The sequence below is a fragment of the Corythoichthys intestinalis genome, chromosome 5, assembly GCF_030265065.1.
Source record: "Corythoichthys intestinalis isolate RoL2023-P3 chromosome 5, ASM3026506v1, whole genome shotgun sequence".
NCBI lineage: Eukaryota > Metazoa > Chordata > Actinopteri > Syngnathiformes > Syngnathidae > Corythoichthys > Corythoichthys intestinalis.
Window position 1 is genome coordinate 38,496,760 of NC_080399.1, and position 18,530 is coordinate 38,515,289.

The 18,530-nt window shown below is 40.2% G+C and overlaps 1 protein-coding gene across 4 annotated transcripts in view; it reads left to right on the top strand.

The window, feature by feature from the left end:
• The window catches only part of fgf6a (fibroblast growth factor 6a), a 36,543-nt gene that overhangs the window by 3,307 nt on the left and 14,706 nt on the right, over positions 1–18,530 (top strand). For 3 of the 4 annotated variants that reach the window (XR_009063351.1, XR_009063352.1, XR_009063353.1), the window contains exons 3-4: positions 5,044–5,291; positions 18,198–18,468. Coding sequence is in view for 1 of the 4 variants with exons in the window: in XM_057837903.1 (XP_057693886.1) it covers positions 5,044–5,220 (177 nt within the window). In the remaining 3 variants the exon portion in view is untranslated. Of the gene's footprint in view, positions 1–5,043; positions 7,956–18,197; positions 18,469–18,530 lie in introns of those variants that run through there. The other variant, XM_057837903.1, reaches the window with a different exon arrangement.

Sequence of the window (18,530 nt, forward strand, 5' to 3'; positions counted from 1 at the left end):
GTTTCACCCATAAAATTCCCCAAAAATCTGGCTGTGGCCATTCACAGCTGTGTTTTGACACCCGGTGATACATGCTACATGGAGTTTTTGACTTGAAAAGACGCAATAATATTTCGTTAAAATCATGGCGTCTTTAATTCTGCTCTCTCATGCTCTCGCTTCTAGTTAGGTTAAAAAAAAAAAAAAATGTAAAAATGCCCTCCTGTTCATAATTTTTTCTTCCTCCAGAAAATTGACATTTTAAGCTTTCCATTGATGTATCACACGTGCAAATTGGACAATTTTAAAATTTGGCCAAATTGGGGGTCTCAGAGCGGAACTTCAAGTCACCTGAGTGTTTTCCACCATATATATTTTTAAGTTCAGACGTGTGGTTTTACAGCATCTGTCCCAATTAGCCTAATTAACCAAGGTTATACTTAAAGGAAATTGATGAAATAACCAAAACAACTGAAATACAGCTTACATTTGGCTAAAAGTAACTGTATTTAATTATTTATAGTTAAAAAATATTTTTGGTCTTTGTCAAGTTCATATTAAGCTTCTGGGATTTGAAATGATTGAACGTTGGTTGCAAATATACCACAATTAATCGACAATTCTATATACTGTACCTGAACAGCAGTTTGAGAATTGTTGTTGACTTAATGAATGTTGCCTGAACGCTACACTGCCAAGTGCTTTCCACTACTTGATAAGAATTTTTAAATTTTGCATTCAAAAAATATGACGTATGTTCAAAAAATCTAAAATTAACTCATTTGCTGTAATTCATGTTCACTGCCACATTCTCGTTTAACTCATTACCTGAGATTGACAACAATAGATGCCCAATTAATCTGAGTTGATTGGCTATAAATGCTAACATTTCAGTTCAGCTAGACATCCAATTTATTTTGACTGGGCGAGGCTGGCAGAGCTCTCAGAGTGCTGTAATGGCAGTCAATGAGTTAAAACGGATTCATGTCTGAGCTAATAAAAACTAAATTAGAAAAAAGCATTTCCATGAAAACAATAACTAGAGGCGAGTTTCACCTTCGACCGGTTGCCATCTAAATATAAGGCATTTTTAACGAACCTAGCATGCATGTTTTGAAGTGTGGTAGGAAACCGGACATTATTAACATGGTGGCCAAAGGGATAGAACACCCCAAACTCTAATGCAACACCTCAAAACTACTACTACTACAACTTTCAATTGTGCATTTCAAGGACATCATTGAAAAGTGATGAATGGTTTATTTGCACCTCTTTTATTTTTTGTTGCAGCAGCTGATGAGCATGTATAAAAGCTATTAACGGCAGCAATTTATAGGTGTCATGCCATCACTATGAGCTATAATTACAATTTTATAAGCGGACACTGTGAAGCCACAGTTCATAAGTTGGTCGCAAACTGACCGCCTGAAACTCAACAACTTCTGCTTTACTGGAGTGGTTTAACAGCCACATGGCCCTTTTATGATAAAATTTGTAGTTCGTTTCATTTGTAGTTTTTAAAGATTTTCTTAAATATGTATACATTTGTTAAATTTTTCTCCAAAACATTTTTTCAAAAACAAAACCCAAAAAGATTAGGGTAAGAGTCGTTGAAAGCAGGGGGTGCGGTTGGTGAGTAATGAACGCTTGATCTGGTCACTCTTTAAAACAGGGGGCATGGTTGGCGGGTACTGCAGCTAGACCCTTCTCAATTACCAATGCATCAATGGTCATTTTTGCAAATTCACTAATTAAAAAAGAAAACAAAAGTAAAAACAACTGTCTAAACTAGGTGTGAATGTGCAAGTGTTCGTCTAAGTACCCATTTTTCAAACCTGTGTTTTTGGTCTAATCAGAAAGACAATAGTCTCATCATTCCGATGACACATCAACCATTTTGCGATTTTAAGTTGGATGATCAATACTTATTTACAGAGTAATGAGAAAAATTTTGAATTTTTTTTTTTTTTTTTTTAAATAATAATAACAACACTTTTCTTGTCCTTGACAATCAGCATTTACTGTAGTGGTAATGGTCAACCCAAAAATTTGGCAAAGAAACTTTGGACATACTGGGGAACAATTTACTGAACCACAACCATAATTGTCATTCCCATTAATCTGACCATGGCCAGCGTCATTGTCAAGTTGACCAGAGCTATCGGCATTCCCTGAATGCTCCAAGTTGCTATCATTTTATCAACTATCGGCACAAAGTGTTTGGACACCAGTTCGGTCCGCTGCCATGCATTTGCGCAACATACAAATTGCAAGCCGACAGCAAACTTACAGACTTGACAGCAACCTATGTCTTATTTCAAAGAGCCATTCAAATTTTATTGATTCAATTTTTTTACCATGTAAAACCTTGTGTTCTTTACCTCGTAAATAAGTGAGTTTGGGAAAAGTGTCCTACAGTGTGTTTTCTGACAATAGGCTCAAAAACCCACAGTGCACTGACGCATGAAATTAGACGAATCGAAAGCCCAGTAGTGCGGGAGGTGGGGTGTTGAGGGTGCTGCAGCACCCCCTGGTGATGGAGAGAAAGTGTTTTGGTAGATTCGTTTTTACAGTTAAAAATATATTAATAAATAAATAAATCATATTGAAACAATAGTATATTTAACTTTTGGGATTTAATATACATGTTGAAAAAGTTTTTTGTTGTTAATAAGACCACCTGACACCTAGCTTGCTACCGGTTCATGTTGAATAAGGAGCTATTGGAATGCAATAGTAAAATTGACAGAGGACGCGTTAACATGGCACAAAAACAAATAAGCAATTTTTTTCTTTACAAAAACAGCGAAATTTCCTAAAATTCAATTCGTGCTCGAAAATGAAGATTGTCCTTTGGTGTCTTGGTGTAAGACATGCTTGCATTGTAGCCGTATTATTGTTGTTGCTGTTGAGCTGCCACCGTGCAGAGCGCTGTTTGATATTCATGTGCAATTTATTTTAGTGTTGTGAAAGTGGGCGTTAAACCCAGGCTTATTGGCCCTTTTGGTTTTCAAATGTGTTCGTGTGTCATTGCGTCGTCTAGCTGCGGGGATTGTATTATAAATACACAGGCGCTTTTATTTCCGATATAAAAACTTCAACGCACACTGTAGGTGGAATTGAATGCCGTCTTTGTAGTAGCCTAGTAGTATTACGTAAACTATCCAGCATATGTGTGTACTGCCATTGTGCACACATTGTACGTGCAAGCATGGACAAATTTGCTGTTTTTGGATGAGGAAAAACTTAAAAAGATCCTCAGCACCTCCTGCTGTGAGTGACTTCCAGCGCCCCTGCAGAAGGCTGGCGGTTATTCAGTTAGCAGCGAGCCGTGCTAGAAGTACTTGAAGTAGTGTGTTATGGAAAGTCCTTAAGCATTCCCTGCCTAATTTTAGCTCACAGCGAGAATTATTAAAATGGCTACAACACAGTGATCCCTCACAACTTAGTGCTTCAAACTTCGCGCCCTCGGTCCATCGCGGATTTTTTTTCCCAATTAAAAATAAATAAATGCAGTATTTCATAGAGCTGTACCGATCCGATCTGATCACCTAGCCTCTCACTCTCGCTCCTGCCGCTTTTCTCGGTCAGGCAGTGCACTGGAGTTGCTCGTTAAAGTTAACGATGATTGACAGACCTTAAGGTTTCATCTTGCCAGAGACGCGCACTTCAAAGCGCCGCATGCGTCATTCATCGTTTAACTTGTTAAAACATTGCTGTGGCAACTCATTGTGTGTAAGTGAGCAGCTTGAGCGGATTTGAATGGACTCACTCAATGAAGCATTCAATAAAGACAAGCATTTTTCTACTTTATTCCTGTTTATAAATAATTTGGTGGGACAATAACATGTTTAAAACTTATCATAATTATTAAATTTGAAGTGCTTTAAAAACATTTATTAAAATATATATGTACATAATCTATATATATATATTTTTAATTAGGGGAAAAAAGTGAAAAAACATGCTTTATATTTTGTGGTTTTTCACTTATCGGAGCGGGTTCTGGTCCCCATTAACCGCGAAAAACATTGAATCACTGTATCAGCAAAAGGGAATCTTTATACGGATACCTGTGTCGATATTTTGAAAAACAGTAAGGAAATCAAGCAATCGGTTTTGATATATTTTGAGATCATTCCTGATGTCCAAGTGGAGTACTTTGAGAAAATGAAATTTATAAACACTTTGCGATGTTTATTCCATGATAATGTAACTTTCAATAAAAGAGTGTTCATAAAACGTTTAATGAGGAAATATCAATTTTGAACATTTCAACGAGCGAAATATTTTTGCTTTTGACTTCGGAATCTCTCTGTGTGACCTCCGGCTCACTTTGCTATGCCAGGTCACATATGTGCCCTGTGATTGACCGATGACCAATTTAGAGTGAACCTCACCAAGCTCAAAGGTATTTGAGCCGCACTGGGGAGATTTGTGTGCGTGGCCAGGGTAACCTTCCAATGACAGTGAGGAGTCCGCGGCTCAGCTTGTGGGTCGACATCCTTGACAGTCAGAATGCATCTCCTCTGAAGTGATGACGTGTCAGCTTGCCACCGTGCTGATCATCCGATAAGAGATTGAATTTAGACACACGTGTTTAGACGGAGGCTTTCCTGTTCTTCTCTACTACGTTGTGCCTCGCTTTCTTTAGACGATGCTGGGATATTTGCTTGACAACGGAGAGGATTTGTCATGTTCTTGTTCATATTTAGAACTGAGCATGAAAATTGTGCTTAAATATATCAACTCAATGGCTGCCATTGGCAGGTCCAACATGTCATGGGTTCTAGCATGTCCCACCAACATTGTGCAATCCTGCTAAGTAACACGATAACAACTGTCAAAACAGCATTCCATTAAATCAATAACTAGATACCTTCGCCATAATTACGCTTCATGTGAGGATCTAGTTTCTTGAGTCTGTTCACTTTTTACATTTAAACTACTTAAATACCAATATATTAAGATGCACCTCTATAACACAGGAGCATTTTTTGAGAGGAGTCTAAATTTACAGTTAAGTGTCACTGAAAATAATAAATGCGCCCTCTGCTCTTCCAGACCGTGTTCCATGATGAATGCAAGTTCCGTGAACGGATGCTCCCCAACAACTACAATGCATATGAGTCGCTGGCGTACAGAGGCTCTTACGTGGCGCTCAGCAAGCACGGCCGCGTCAAGAGGGGCAACAAGGCCACCACTGCCATGACTGTGACGCACTTCCTACCCCGAATATGAGCCTCCCCACACCCACTCTGAGCAAAGGCTGGCAATAACACACTTATTTGCACATGTGGATTCTTTCCCAGGTAACTTTAATACCCCGTCCATACTCTAACATCCATCCAAACCCGCATCGGACTGTCAAAGAGAATATCCAATAGTATTTATTCAGACTTTATATGTATATTTGGGTAGCTTACTTTATATTAGAAATAATGAAATGCCTTTCTTTGCTGCTTTTTTGGATTGAAAGAAATTTGTGAGGGGCGTCCTCAATGAAGTATTGTGGTGCTTGTTGAAGTCGAAGGAATGCGATCGTTGGATTACCTCAAAGCGCCAAAACTACTGAAAAATATTCATGCATGGAACTTCTACTGACAGAGGAAAATATGCCTGTGAATTTTTTTTTTTTTTTTTGCTGTGCAACCATCTCTGTCAGATATAATCTCTGATGGATCACTTGAAAATATGGCAGTGGTTGTTCTTGCTTTGTCATGAGGTAGCGGTGCCTTGAATTCCTCTTGTGCCCCCTTTCCCCTTTGCATGCTAGAAATGCCGGTGCTTAAGTCAGAAATAGGAACGAAAGACAAGTCATCACCACACAAGTCGGATGACGTCCAATCCATTTGAACTGGGAAGGCTGACAGTGAATGATCATGTTTCAGTGCCATTGACAGCGGCATCTACCGCTAATCTTATGTAATTTTCGGACTATATGGCGCACCTGACTAGAAGTCACCACCCACCAAATTTGACACAAAAACGGCATTTGTTCATCGATAAGCCACACTGGACTATAATAGGCAGCTGTCCTTACTGTATTGTGGGATATTTACACCAAAAGATATTAACCGGTAGCACTTATTTGACAGCGGTGTCATAAGACCGTCATAATTATGACATGACACTGTCATGACCATGATTGAATGTTTATCACAGATGTCATTTAGGCTTGGTTCAGACCTTAGGTCTTAATGCACCAATCCAATTTTTTTCGTGTTTTTCAGACTTCAGTGAGGCATTAAATTGACGGTCTGACCGTGACAAGATGCGTAGAAGTGGACCATTTCAAATCCGATCTGGGTCACTTTCATATGTGGTTTAAATCCGATCTGGGCCACATTTTTTCCAGAATGTGGCGGTGGTCTGAACTGTCAAGTCTCCCAAATCGGAATTCATGTAGCAATTACATCAGCAAAGAACGAGAGCGGGATGGCAGCGATGTAGCTGTGCATTAGCATTGGCGCCTAACTTGAACCCGGCTTTTACGCAGTAGGCGGGATGATCACAGTCATTAAAAAAATAAAATGAAGAAAAGGATAAGCTTGATAAAGCTCGGATTTCTTTCTGTGAACCAAATGAGACATATTTCAGTATTGCTTACATGGCCGAGACGGGACAAACGGACGCACACACACAAGGCAAAATGTTGAATATAAGACTAAACGGGGACGATTAATGTCTGTTATTTGTGTCCTCTTTTTGAAAATCAAAACATGATCACCTTAGAATGACGTTGAGCCGACATGTGTAGTCGTTTGTACTGATGCTCCTGTGCATGCGGGTCAGTTAGCTTAGCGAATCTCGGACTGCGAATTAGTGCGCATGTGTAATACTTGAAAAAAATCGGAATTGTGCATTAAGATCTGCGTTATGAACCTAGCCTTAGTGTCATCCGGAAAGTTATCTCACTTTTGATTGGATGTAAAAATCAGAGCTGGACATAAATGGCCAACAAATTTGCCACTTTATAACATCTATTATATGCATTCATTAATGCTCATGACAGTGTCATGTCATAATTATGATGGTCTTATGACGCCACTGTCAAATAAAGTGTTACCTGTTAACCCAAATAAATCAACAAATATGCCGCACTGAACTATAAGCGGCAGGATTCAAAATGAGGGGAAAAAAGTAGCGACTTATAGCCCTAAAATTACGGTTCTTCAAATCGATTGGACAACTATCACCATCGATGGTCGCGAATGAGTGAGCTTTGACAATCCCACAATTTGGTTATCAAAAGTGGACCTCGTGTTAAACTAGCTGGATCAAGCTCTCTTTTTTTCCTCACTCAGCTGCATTTTGTCTGGTGTTTTAAGACAAAGAGTAACGATAGGCTTTGGTTTGGAATTTGAATTGTTGAACCACTGTTGATCATAGTTAATTCACTGTTTTGAGGGACATCAGGATTCTACACTTCAGGTACCCCAGTCTCTCGTGTTTAGATTTTAGATTTGTGTTTATTATTAATAGAAGCTATTTATGCAAATTGGTGACTGAGTAGGTTGTGTACTTTACTTGAATGCAACACTTTAAGACGGCGTCTGTAACGCGGTGACGACAGCGGCGTGTCAGACTCGGAAGTGGCTCAGCACGCGGCCTCCGTTGTCGCTTGAACTCTGCAAGGACATTGATGTTTTTTTTATTTTTTTTTATACATATATATGTTGTCACCATATACCTCATAGGCTCACACACTTTCTAACTTTAAATTGCTGTGTGTAGTCCATTCGGGGCTCATGTTTAGTAACAGAGATGAGCGCGCGGCACCCGCACTGTTGGCGCATGCGCCGCTTGTTGGTTTTCTGCCAAAGTGACAGTAGAGGCCCTATCAATTGACCTCGAGTCAAGAATACCAGGACATCATGACAGCAAAAAGTGCGGGTGAGGGTGGGGAGCACAAGAGTAAGTGGGCTGCACTGTAAGTAGCAAAAAAAAAAAAAAAAAAAAAAAAAAGAATCAAATGCTTCCAGGAAGGTTGGTTAGTTGAACACACTGAATACTGTGATTAAACTGTGAGTATTATTATCACCACTGATAAAGCTATGTTTGGCTATTGCCATTTTTATTGTGTTTTTCATTTGAATACATGACGGAGCAGAAAATATGCAGCTGAAGGTTTTTTTTTTTTTGAAGGATTTTTTCCCCAACAAATGATAGCGTGGGAGTAACATTTCGCTCAAAACGACTGAAATGAGTATCAATTATTATACATGGTGCAATTGAAACCAAACTGACACGTTTAAAAGCACATAGCAGTGTGTGCATTGCGAATAAGGCATTATTATTAGCAGCGATGTTGCGCTTATGCAGCTTTGAAAGTCTGTTACATGATGTAAAGCATTTCATGTATACGGTGAGGAAAAATACCCCTTAATAAACTACCACTTTATTAACTCGTTAACCAATGAGTTAATTCTCTTTTATGCACAAGGAATTCTGAATGCTCCCTTCTGAATCTTCACCCGTGTCATTTTGCTGAGCATCAGCTGTTTCTAAAGATGTATGTTGGTTCACAGGGATATCGAAGGAGTGTGTCCCTGTGTGCAAGCAGCCTTTGTTTCTCTGTTTCTTATTCCTGCACTGAGGGGAGAGTGCTTCCTCTCGGGTCCCCACCCCCTCTCTTTTTGAACATATACCTCACCTTCTGCCTTAGTTCCGATTATTGAAATGATTGTAAATTAGTTTGAAACAACAGACTTCTTCAATCATTTTTTTCTGAAAAAAAAAATATGATGGCGAGTAAGTTTGAAAAAAAAAAAAAAAAAAACTATATTACAAATGGGTTTCCTTTTATTTTTGTACGTATGTGCTGTGCACAGCATTCGACTGTATTCATGAAATAATAAAAGAGATTTTGTAAAAGCTGTTGTGATGTCTTAAGTTCCATATTTGACATACGCTTGCAAAACACTACACTTTGTAAAAACTAGTGAAAACAAATAGGAGAACACAGAGGAACTTGCAAAGTCCTTACACTGCAATGTCCTCCTTGTGAGTCTTTTGCAGAGTGAACACTTGCCCGCAGGTGCAGTTTGACGCATCACTAGTGTCCAGTGTGGTAAACCATGTACAGTGGTAACTCAACACCGACATACAATTCTTTCGACATCAGACGTATAATTTGAATGTCATTTGTCTCGACGTATGACGACAAGCTCGAAATACGATGATTTATGACAGCGTCGCAATTTCACTGTTTCTTGTGAGAGAAATCAATACGTGTCCCAAGAAGGTCAGTGCTGGTGGTGAAAAATGGGGAAAAAGTGTGACGCTTACCATTGAAATTAAGATGGAAATAATAGAAAAATATGAGCGTGGCATGCGCATAAGTGAACTGGCTGGACAATACAGCCGGAATATGTCGATGGTCCTCCTCCGACCTCTGTTCGCCAGTCTTTACGAGTTAAAGTGCATATGACACAAAAAAATCATGTTTATTTCATATTTCACACGGTGTTTTATGCTCCTGAATGAAATGGATCGCTTGAATGCGTGGGGAAGCGATCGTTTTATATATTTATTAATTTTTGAATCCCACGCCATGAAAATGAGTGACTTCCGGCTTGCATCTCACAATACAGCATTGCTTTATAGTATGCAGATGGACTGCGGATTCAGCTGATTTTGCATATCAATTGATTTATTTTTCGCATCACCCCAGCCAAACGGCTGCAGAAAATTGTTGCTGCACCAGGGATAGGCGTGTGAGCCGTTTTGGGTTTCAAAAGGTTCCCGTTCACCGCGGATATTGGCCAAAAAAAGCCCTACTACTGTGGGACCATTGGACTAACGAGGAAGTGGGTAAATATCGTATTTTGTATTATGTCAAATACTGGGATCATGGCACACGTTTAAATACGGAGGTGGCTTGCATTTTGTGGCTGATTGTCCACCGAGAAAACCACTCGGCCGACGACTGGCGGCTTGTTTGCACACACCCCCTCTATACTCGGCTTATTGCCCTCTTCGTGTGCCCAGTTCTATCAAATTTTCAACCCAATCAGAAATCGCAACTTTGTGTTAAAAATGGCCACGAATACAGCGATTACACAGTAAACACTACAAGCTTTCTTTAAATAAAGGCCTATTTACTTATGTTTGATCACGGACTGATATGTAGAAAACTTTTCCTCAGACACATCCTGCTATGTTAGCTGCACAACAACTGCACGCCGCTCTCTGTTTATGTCTTCGCTGTGTAGTAAAGCATTATTTTACGCCATATTCGTGTTGACCATGTGGCACGCTCCTCCGACGTCGGCCGGTTTGTCCGGCGGTACTCTCCAGCTGCTTCCCCGGCAAGCTATCCTGTCCGTAGCAGGGGAACGAGTTGTACCTTGCTCGCCGCCGACGGCGAAGACCATCGACAACCCCGCCGCCATGCGACATGATCTGGCCTAGTTTTGTGATTTTTTGCTTCGAAAAGCGAAAAAAAACTTTGAGATGCCACTCGGTTCGGGTTAGCATGTCGGCTAGCTGTCACGCCTCTTGGTTTGTTTACATTCTTCGAAGCCGGGGCAGGGAAATGACAAAAGCCTGACTAACTACGGTGGCATAAAATATCATTCAGGAGGTGCGACAGTAAAGGTGAAGTCGACAGTTTTGACCATTATTGAGTAATTTTGCCATGTCGTACTGAATAAATGAATTTTTATTAGGGCTGTCAAAATTATCGCGTTAACGAGCGGTAATTAATTTTTTAAAATTAATCCCGTTAAAATATTTGACGCAATTAACGCACAAATGCCCTGCTCAAACAGATTAAAATGACAGCACAGTGAAAGCTGTACTTGTTGTGTTTTTCGGAGTTTTGCCGCCCTCTGCTGGCGCTTGGGTGCGACTGACTTTATAGGCTTCAGCACCCATGAGCATTGTGTAAGTAATTATTGACATCAACAATGGCGGGCTACTAGTTTATTTTTTGATTGAAATTTTTTTTTTTAATTATTAAAACGAAAACATGGAGTGGTTTTAATATAAAATTTCTATAACTTGTACTAAAATTTATCTTTTTAAGAACTACAAGTCTTTCTATCCATGGATCGCTTTAACAGAATTTTAATAATGGTAATGCCATCTTGTTGATTTATTGTTATAATAAAGAAATACACTACATATGTACCGTATGTTGAATGTATATATCCATCTTGTCTTTCCATTCCAACAATAATTTACAGAAAAATATGGCATATTTTATAGATGGTTTGAATTGCGATTAATTACGATTAATTAATTTTTAAGTTGTAATTAACTCAATTACAAATTTTAATCGTTTGACACCCCTAATTTTTATTATTTCATATTCCATTTAGCACAAGACCGGTATGGTCATGACAAATAACATTTATTTAGCAACTGGGGAAAAATACTTAATATAAAGATAAAAAAAATATCCTGTAAAAATACTGGAGAGACTGAAACAATGACATTTTGCGGCTCTCTTCGTTGCATTTTCCTCGTTCTGAATCCTTCCCCCTCAATGGGCTGAATTGTAAATCAGATGAAACCATTCTCCTGCCGACGTCATCCTCCTGTTGAGGACGTTAGAGCCCTATAATGGTAGGCGTGGCTAAACGGCGGATTAAAACACTAATTTTATCATCATTTGCGCTTTGCCAAATTGTTGTATATAGTCGAATCGTCTCAAAATATGATTTTAATTCACATAATAATGCTATTTAAGACTTTTTTTTAATCCTGTCGTACACACTTTAGGTGACAAATATTATTGTAACATCGGAAAGGAAGTCGCCAGCTTTGTCAGGTTTTTAATCATTTATTACAGAACTTATGCAAGACAACACGGCTATGGTCCACCGTAGTTGACAACAACATTGGGGGGGGTTTGGGGGGAGTAAAAACGCACCTCTCTCACTCTGTCGTCAGTCACACGGTGTGTTCTAGAACAGCACGTGAAACACAACCGCCACATTAGAACTAGAGATGCACCGTCACCGATACCAGTATCGGCTGGGGATGGCGATCCAACACTAAAATGGTGGTATCGATGTCAGTGAGTACTGACAAATAGGGTGCAGATACCACTTCCTGGTCCAGTATTACAACATTTGACCTGATGCTCACAACACTCTGTGTTGTGTCATCAGAAGTGATCACTTTGCATGCCAAGCAGCTATTGCTATTGACCTGCTCCAGACCGATAAGAGTTGGCCAACAGCCGGTCTTAACCAATGCCGGGGCAGCTTTTTCATATGGAGGACAAACAAAGGAATGTCGGCAGTCTCGGAATATTTCAGCATAGAACCTCGAGTACAATGGCTGCATGCAAGATTTGCCGCCTGAAAGTTTCGAGAGGTGGAGTTAAATCGGCCAGTTTCAATACCTCGAACCTAGGAAAACATTTGAAGACGAAACATGAACGAACACAAAGAGTTTGAGGCTGCAACAGCAGGACTGCTATACAGAGGAAGGGGGCTGGACCGGAGCAACAATCCCTGGTCAGTTCACTTGGTCTACTTTACTTTTATTGTCTTTTACTGAAAGAAATGCCACAGTAATTTGACACCTGTTTCAAAAGTGCTGTAGAAATAAGCAACGTAAGCTAAGTGGTTAAATTGTGTGTGTGTGTGTGTGTGTGTGTGTGTGTGTGTGTGTGTGTGTGTGTGTGCGTGTGTGTATGGGGGGTGCGTGTATGAGTCTGAGAGAGAGTCTCACTGGTGCGCTGTTTGCATTTGTGTGTTGCTGCAGGTGCAAAAAGAGGAAGGCTAATAGAGAGACAGCATGCTGTCGTCAATTATTATTACTTAAAATTTCATGAAAGTTGCACTGTTTGGCCTGTGAGAGCCAAAACTCAGGGTTTAAAAAAGTTTATTCAGTTCATTTTATTTTTACTTTCTTACTGTTGAGCTAGTATTATACATGTTTTAATTTCACGAATTTAGCACTATTTTTGCCTCTGAGAGCCAAAGGTTTATTTACAGGGTGCACATAATTTTTTTGCCCAGGTTCTCAGAGGAGGACCTGGAGATGTGACCTGGTCCTCATTGAGCTTGAGAGCCGATGCGATAAATTTATGACAAGCTTTACTTAGAGCCAATTAACTTTAATTAATTATATTAACAATTAATGCTTGATTAACATCAACTGGCACAACAATTGCCATTACTATGAAGTGAAATGTAAAGAAATAAAAAGCACCTATTCAAAATAAAGGGCATTATGCGGCTCCCACATTAACTCCAAGCCTTTTTAAAAGTGGGATGTCTTCCTCATAAGACCTCATTGAACGTGCATGTTTAGCTTTGTAAAATGCGAGCAAAAACACATTTGTCAGTGCATGTCGCTGTTCATTACCTTTATTCCGCCCTATTCCGCCACTTGTCCATAGGGCGAGTGGGGTCCTGTTTGACATCGATAGTTTGCATAATTGCCACATGCTCTGTTTTTTTCATGCTTTTCAAAGTTTGGATGGCTGAAATTCTTTGACCCTACATAAAATGCGCTGCTCTTATCGGCGACATTGGGATTCTCACGGCACATTTTGTACCGCATTTCCGTGCGAGCATCATTTGCTTCTAGCCATGGTACCTCCTTTAGCCACTTTTCAGCTAAAGTCCTTTTCTTTGGTAGCTCCGGTGACGTCTTTGTCGTCTGTCTGTCTTTTGACGGGGGTGGGGGAACACGGAAGTAATTACTCAGTGTGGCCTGCCTCTTCGACATTTTGAGAAGTTATTTTCTCGTGTCCGCCGCAAATACAGTGGTCAGCCATCGGTACGCAAAAGCGTATGGAAGCCGCGGAGGGCCAGCGCGTTTGTCTACGTCCAGTACGCATGCGGACCACTTATGTGCACCCCTGTTTATTTAACTATTGTCACTCATACCAGGTATGCAATAAAAAGTTCTACTGGATTTACTTTGTAATAGTCTTTTTCCTGTTTCACAATGGTTAGCAGCAGCCCGACAAAGCCATGATAGCAATGATTTCACCTCCAAGTATGTAGCTCTCCATATATATATATATATATATATATATGTGTGTGTGTATCAGGGGTCGCGTTAACCGAATATTTTCCGTCGTTGACCGATTTTTGAAAACGGTGACGGAAAAAACTGAAGTCCATCCGTCATTTTGACCGGTTGCAATTCACACCCCAGACCACAGGGTGGCGAGTGAGCATATAAATTAGCTATTGTCTCTCTTGATGCATGACGTCGTTGGCCTTACTCGGAAAAATGTCAAAGCAACTGAGTGTCCGAAGTTTCTTCAAAAAGCCCCAAAACGACGATGGTGTTGATAAAAGAGGTGAAAAAACAGGGACTGCACAAGCGGGCACGCAATTCAAGTCCATGCGCACCAGGAGGAAAGTGTGAGACTACGTTCAGGCCACAGCAGGTGAACTGTTAATTTCATTGTTCCATATGCTACATATGGTAGGCTACCTACCTACTGGGGCCACAGTCAGCTGTTTTTGTCACTGCGGAGAAAAAGTTACATATTCATCTGCTTGATGTGTGATGGCACGGTGTGGATTCTCTGTTAAGCTTGTTCGGACAGAATATTAATTTAAAATGAATGAAAACTAAATACTATTGAATATGTTGAAGCGATATGCAATGTTAAGAGTCTTGTTAGCTGTAGGCGCACTATCCTATTCCCCTCACTATCCACTCGCGGGGGCCTGCGCTTGTCAGTGACGTTCCTTATTCTCGCTATATGATTATACAACTTTAACATTTGTTAATAATACGCTCTGTGTGTAGTATCATCCATCGCTTTTCCTTTTTAAATGGGCACTTATAAGCGAACGCGAGAAGTAACAACGGGAACATTTTTAACAGGCATTTCACGGGAGAGCATTTCGACTCTTCGGCCAATCATATAGCGAGAGCGAGTGGATAGTGAGGGGACCGCACGCGGCTCTTAAGTGTCTCTGTCACGTGACTGTCGTAGCCGGTAACGCACTCGGCCAAATGGACACACAAGTACGGAAGGTGAATTATGCCAAACAAAGGGTCACCACAATGTCATTATCATCATTTAAAAAATTTAAGTGACGGGTGAAAATAGATTATGATCGGATTTTTATGACCCTGTCAGTCAAAATGACAGACAACGAAAAAGTCTAGCGCAACCTCTGGTGTGTATATATATATATAATATATATATATATATATATATATATATATATAAAATGTATAAATATGATTTAAAACGAAGTAATATTGGTATCGCACAGCCAGGTATCAGGGCCAAAAAAATAGTATCGGTGAAAAACCAATTAGAACCAGATTTGCTACATAAATATTTATTATTATTATTCAGATTTGTATTTATAATTTGTTTTGCTATGTGTAATTGTAGCAGCAGTATTTATTGAGGATTTAGCATAGGTTTTTGGGCTGCGGAACAAATTAATCGAATTATAATGAATTATGGGAAAATCCTGCTCGATGTACAGTTCCCTCCATAATTATAGGCACCCCTGGTTAAGATGTGTTTTTAGCTTCTAATATTTTTTTTTAATTCAAATAATATGGGACCGTAATGGAAAAAAAAAAAGAAAAATCCAACCTTCAATACAAGTGCATTTATTCAGTGGGGAAAAAATCCCACATAAAGAAATAATTATTTGACATCAAATAATGTGTGTCACAAATATTAGCACCCCTGGTGTTAATACTTTGTACAACCCCCTTTTGCCAACAAAACAGATCTTCCCCTATAATGTTTCACAACCTTGATTTTGTGTCTGGTGAACCATTTCTGTGTGGATTTGGCCATATGTTTAGAATCTTGGTCTCATCTGACCAAAGCACACGGTCCCAGGCTTCAACTGACCTTTTCAGCATGCGCATCTTTCGTGACCAAGATTGAGCTCTTTGGCAACAAACACTAAGTGGGTCTGGCGTGCCACGAAAGATGCGCATGCTGAAAAGCGACTCATACCCACTGTGAAGTATGGGGGGTGGGTTAGTGATACTGTGGGGCTGTTTTGCTTCCAAAGGCCCTGGGAACCTTGTTAGGGTGCATGGCATCATGAATGCTTTGAAATACCAGAACATTTTAAATCAAAATCTGTTGCCCTCTGCCCGAAAGCTGAAGATGGGTCGTCACTGGGTCTTTCAGCAAGACCCTAAACATATGGCCAAATCTACACAGAAATGGCTCACCAGACACAAAATCAAGCTTGTGAAACATTATAGGAGAAGATTAGGTGCTGTTTTGTTGGGAAAAGGGGGTTGCACAAAGTATTAACATCAGGGGTGCTAATAATTGTGACAATTATTTCTTCATGTGGGATTTTTCCCCACTGAATAAATGCACTTGTACTGAAGGTTGGATTTTTCTGTTTTTTTTTTTTTTCCCCCATTAAGGTCCCGTATTATTTGAATTAAAATATATATATATATTTTAGAAGCTAAAAAACACATCTTAACCAGGTGCGCCAATAATTATGGAGGGCACTGTATGACCATTTCGACTTACAAATTTAATTTGTTCCAGGACCTGGTTTGTATGTAGAGGTACCACTGTATTTTGGTTTCCATAGAGGCTGTGGCTTTCCTTGTTATGCGGTCAGTTAAAGAGCATATGACACGAGAAAAAGTCTTAAATGGCATTATTATGTGAATTAGAATCATATTTTGAGACGATTCGACTATATACAACAATTTAGCAAAGCACAGATGACGAGAAATTAGTCTTTTAATCTGCCGGTTAGCCACGCCTACCATTATAGGGCTTTAGCGTCCCCAACAGGTGGATGACGTCAGCGGTAGACTGGGCTCATTGGTTTTACTATTCAGCCCACTGAGGGGGAATTATTCAGAACGAGGAAAACGCGACGAAGAGAGCCGCAAAATGTCATTGTTTCAGTCTCTCTACTCCAATATTTTTACAGGATATTCTTTTTATCCAAGTGTTTTTCCCCAATAGCTATATAAATGGCTTGAGAAGGACCAGTCAGCCCGTCAAGGGGGAACTATTCACAACGAGGAAAACGCGACGAAGAGAGCGGCAAAATGTCATTGTTTCTGTCTCTTTACTTCAATATTTTTACAGGATATTCTTTTTATCCAAGTATTTTCCCCAATTGCTAAATAAATGGCATGGTCATGACAAATAACAGTCTTGTGCTGAATGGAATATGAAATAATAAAAATGCATTTATTCAGGACGACGTGGCAAAATTACTCCATAATGGTCAAAACTGTCGACTTCACCTTTACTGTCGCACCTCCCGAACGATATTTTATGACGCCTAAATCGGACATATGTCATTTCCCTTCCCAGGCTTCGGAGAATGTAAACAAACCAGAAGGCGTGACAGCTAGCCGACATGCTAACCCGAACCGAGTGATGTTTCAAAGTCTTCGAAGCGGAAAATCACACATAACTAGCCTGGATTATTTGACATGATGACCCGGTTGTCGATTGTCTTTGCGGATCGGCAAACCGCCCGGCGGAGATCAATTTACAGTTCGTTCCCCGGAGGAGGGTGGCTGGAGTTGTTGTGCAGCTAACGTGCTGCTGCTAATGAGCATTAGGAGAGCTTTTTACATGCCTATCAATGATCAAACGTAAGTAGTCCTTTATTTAAAGGAAGTTTGTAGTGTTTACTTTGTAATCGCTGTATTCGTATTTGACATAATACAAAACAAGATGTTTACTCACTTCCTCGTAAGTCCAATGGTCCCACAGTAGTAGGGCTTGGCCAATATCCACGATGAATGGGAACCTTTTGAAACTCCAAAAAGGCGCATACGCCTCTCCCTCATACAGAATGATTTTTCTGCAGCCGTTTGGCTGGCGTGATGCGAAAAATAAACGTATTAAATCCGCAAAATCAGCTGAATCCTTCGTCCTCATACACAACAGTACACTGTAGCGTGAAGAGGACGTCTTCTACCGTACACGTCACAGCTTCCTCCTCCTCAATGCAAGACCGAAGCCGGAAGTCACTCATTTTCATGGCACGGGATCCAAAAAACTAAATAAAAATAGCGATTCGCTTCCACACACATCCAAGCGGTCCATATCATTCAGGGGCATAAAATACCGCGTGTATTATGAAATAAACATGCTTTTTCGTGTCACAGGCACTTTAAAGCTTGCAGGAATTCCACAAAGGCAACCCTAAACCACAAACAAACAGCCAGGCTTTGCGTCATTTGGGTAAATGAGTTAGCTGGTTCATCGACCCTGTGTTTAAATAGGCTCGCTGGACTTTCTCCTCTGCTAGAAAGCTGCTCGCACCCTAACCGACCCACAGCACTGGGCCTGCTTCAGTGAGGAGAGCGCCCGTTACCAATTGACCATGCAAGCGGCTTTCTTACCATTCCTACTAATTGCCGCCCACGTTTCTACCTTGGAATGTAAGTGGATTTCCCAAGACTTGAAAGAGAGCCAGATCCATCAGCGCTTGACCTCGAGATCACATGAACACACGCCAGCAAGGAGGACACTCTACTACCTGCAGTCCAGCAACCGATCAATGAGGCGGCGTTTTCTGGGTGAGTGTGCAAACCAAACTCATTTTGCGGTTTATGGATTCTGAAATTCAAACGCGTCGACC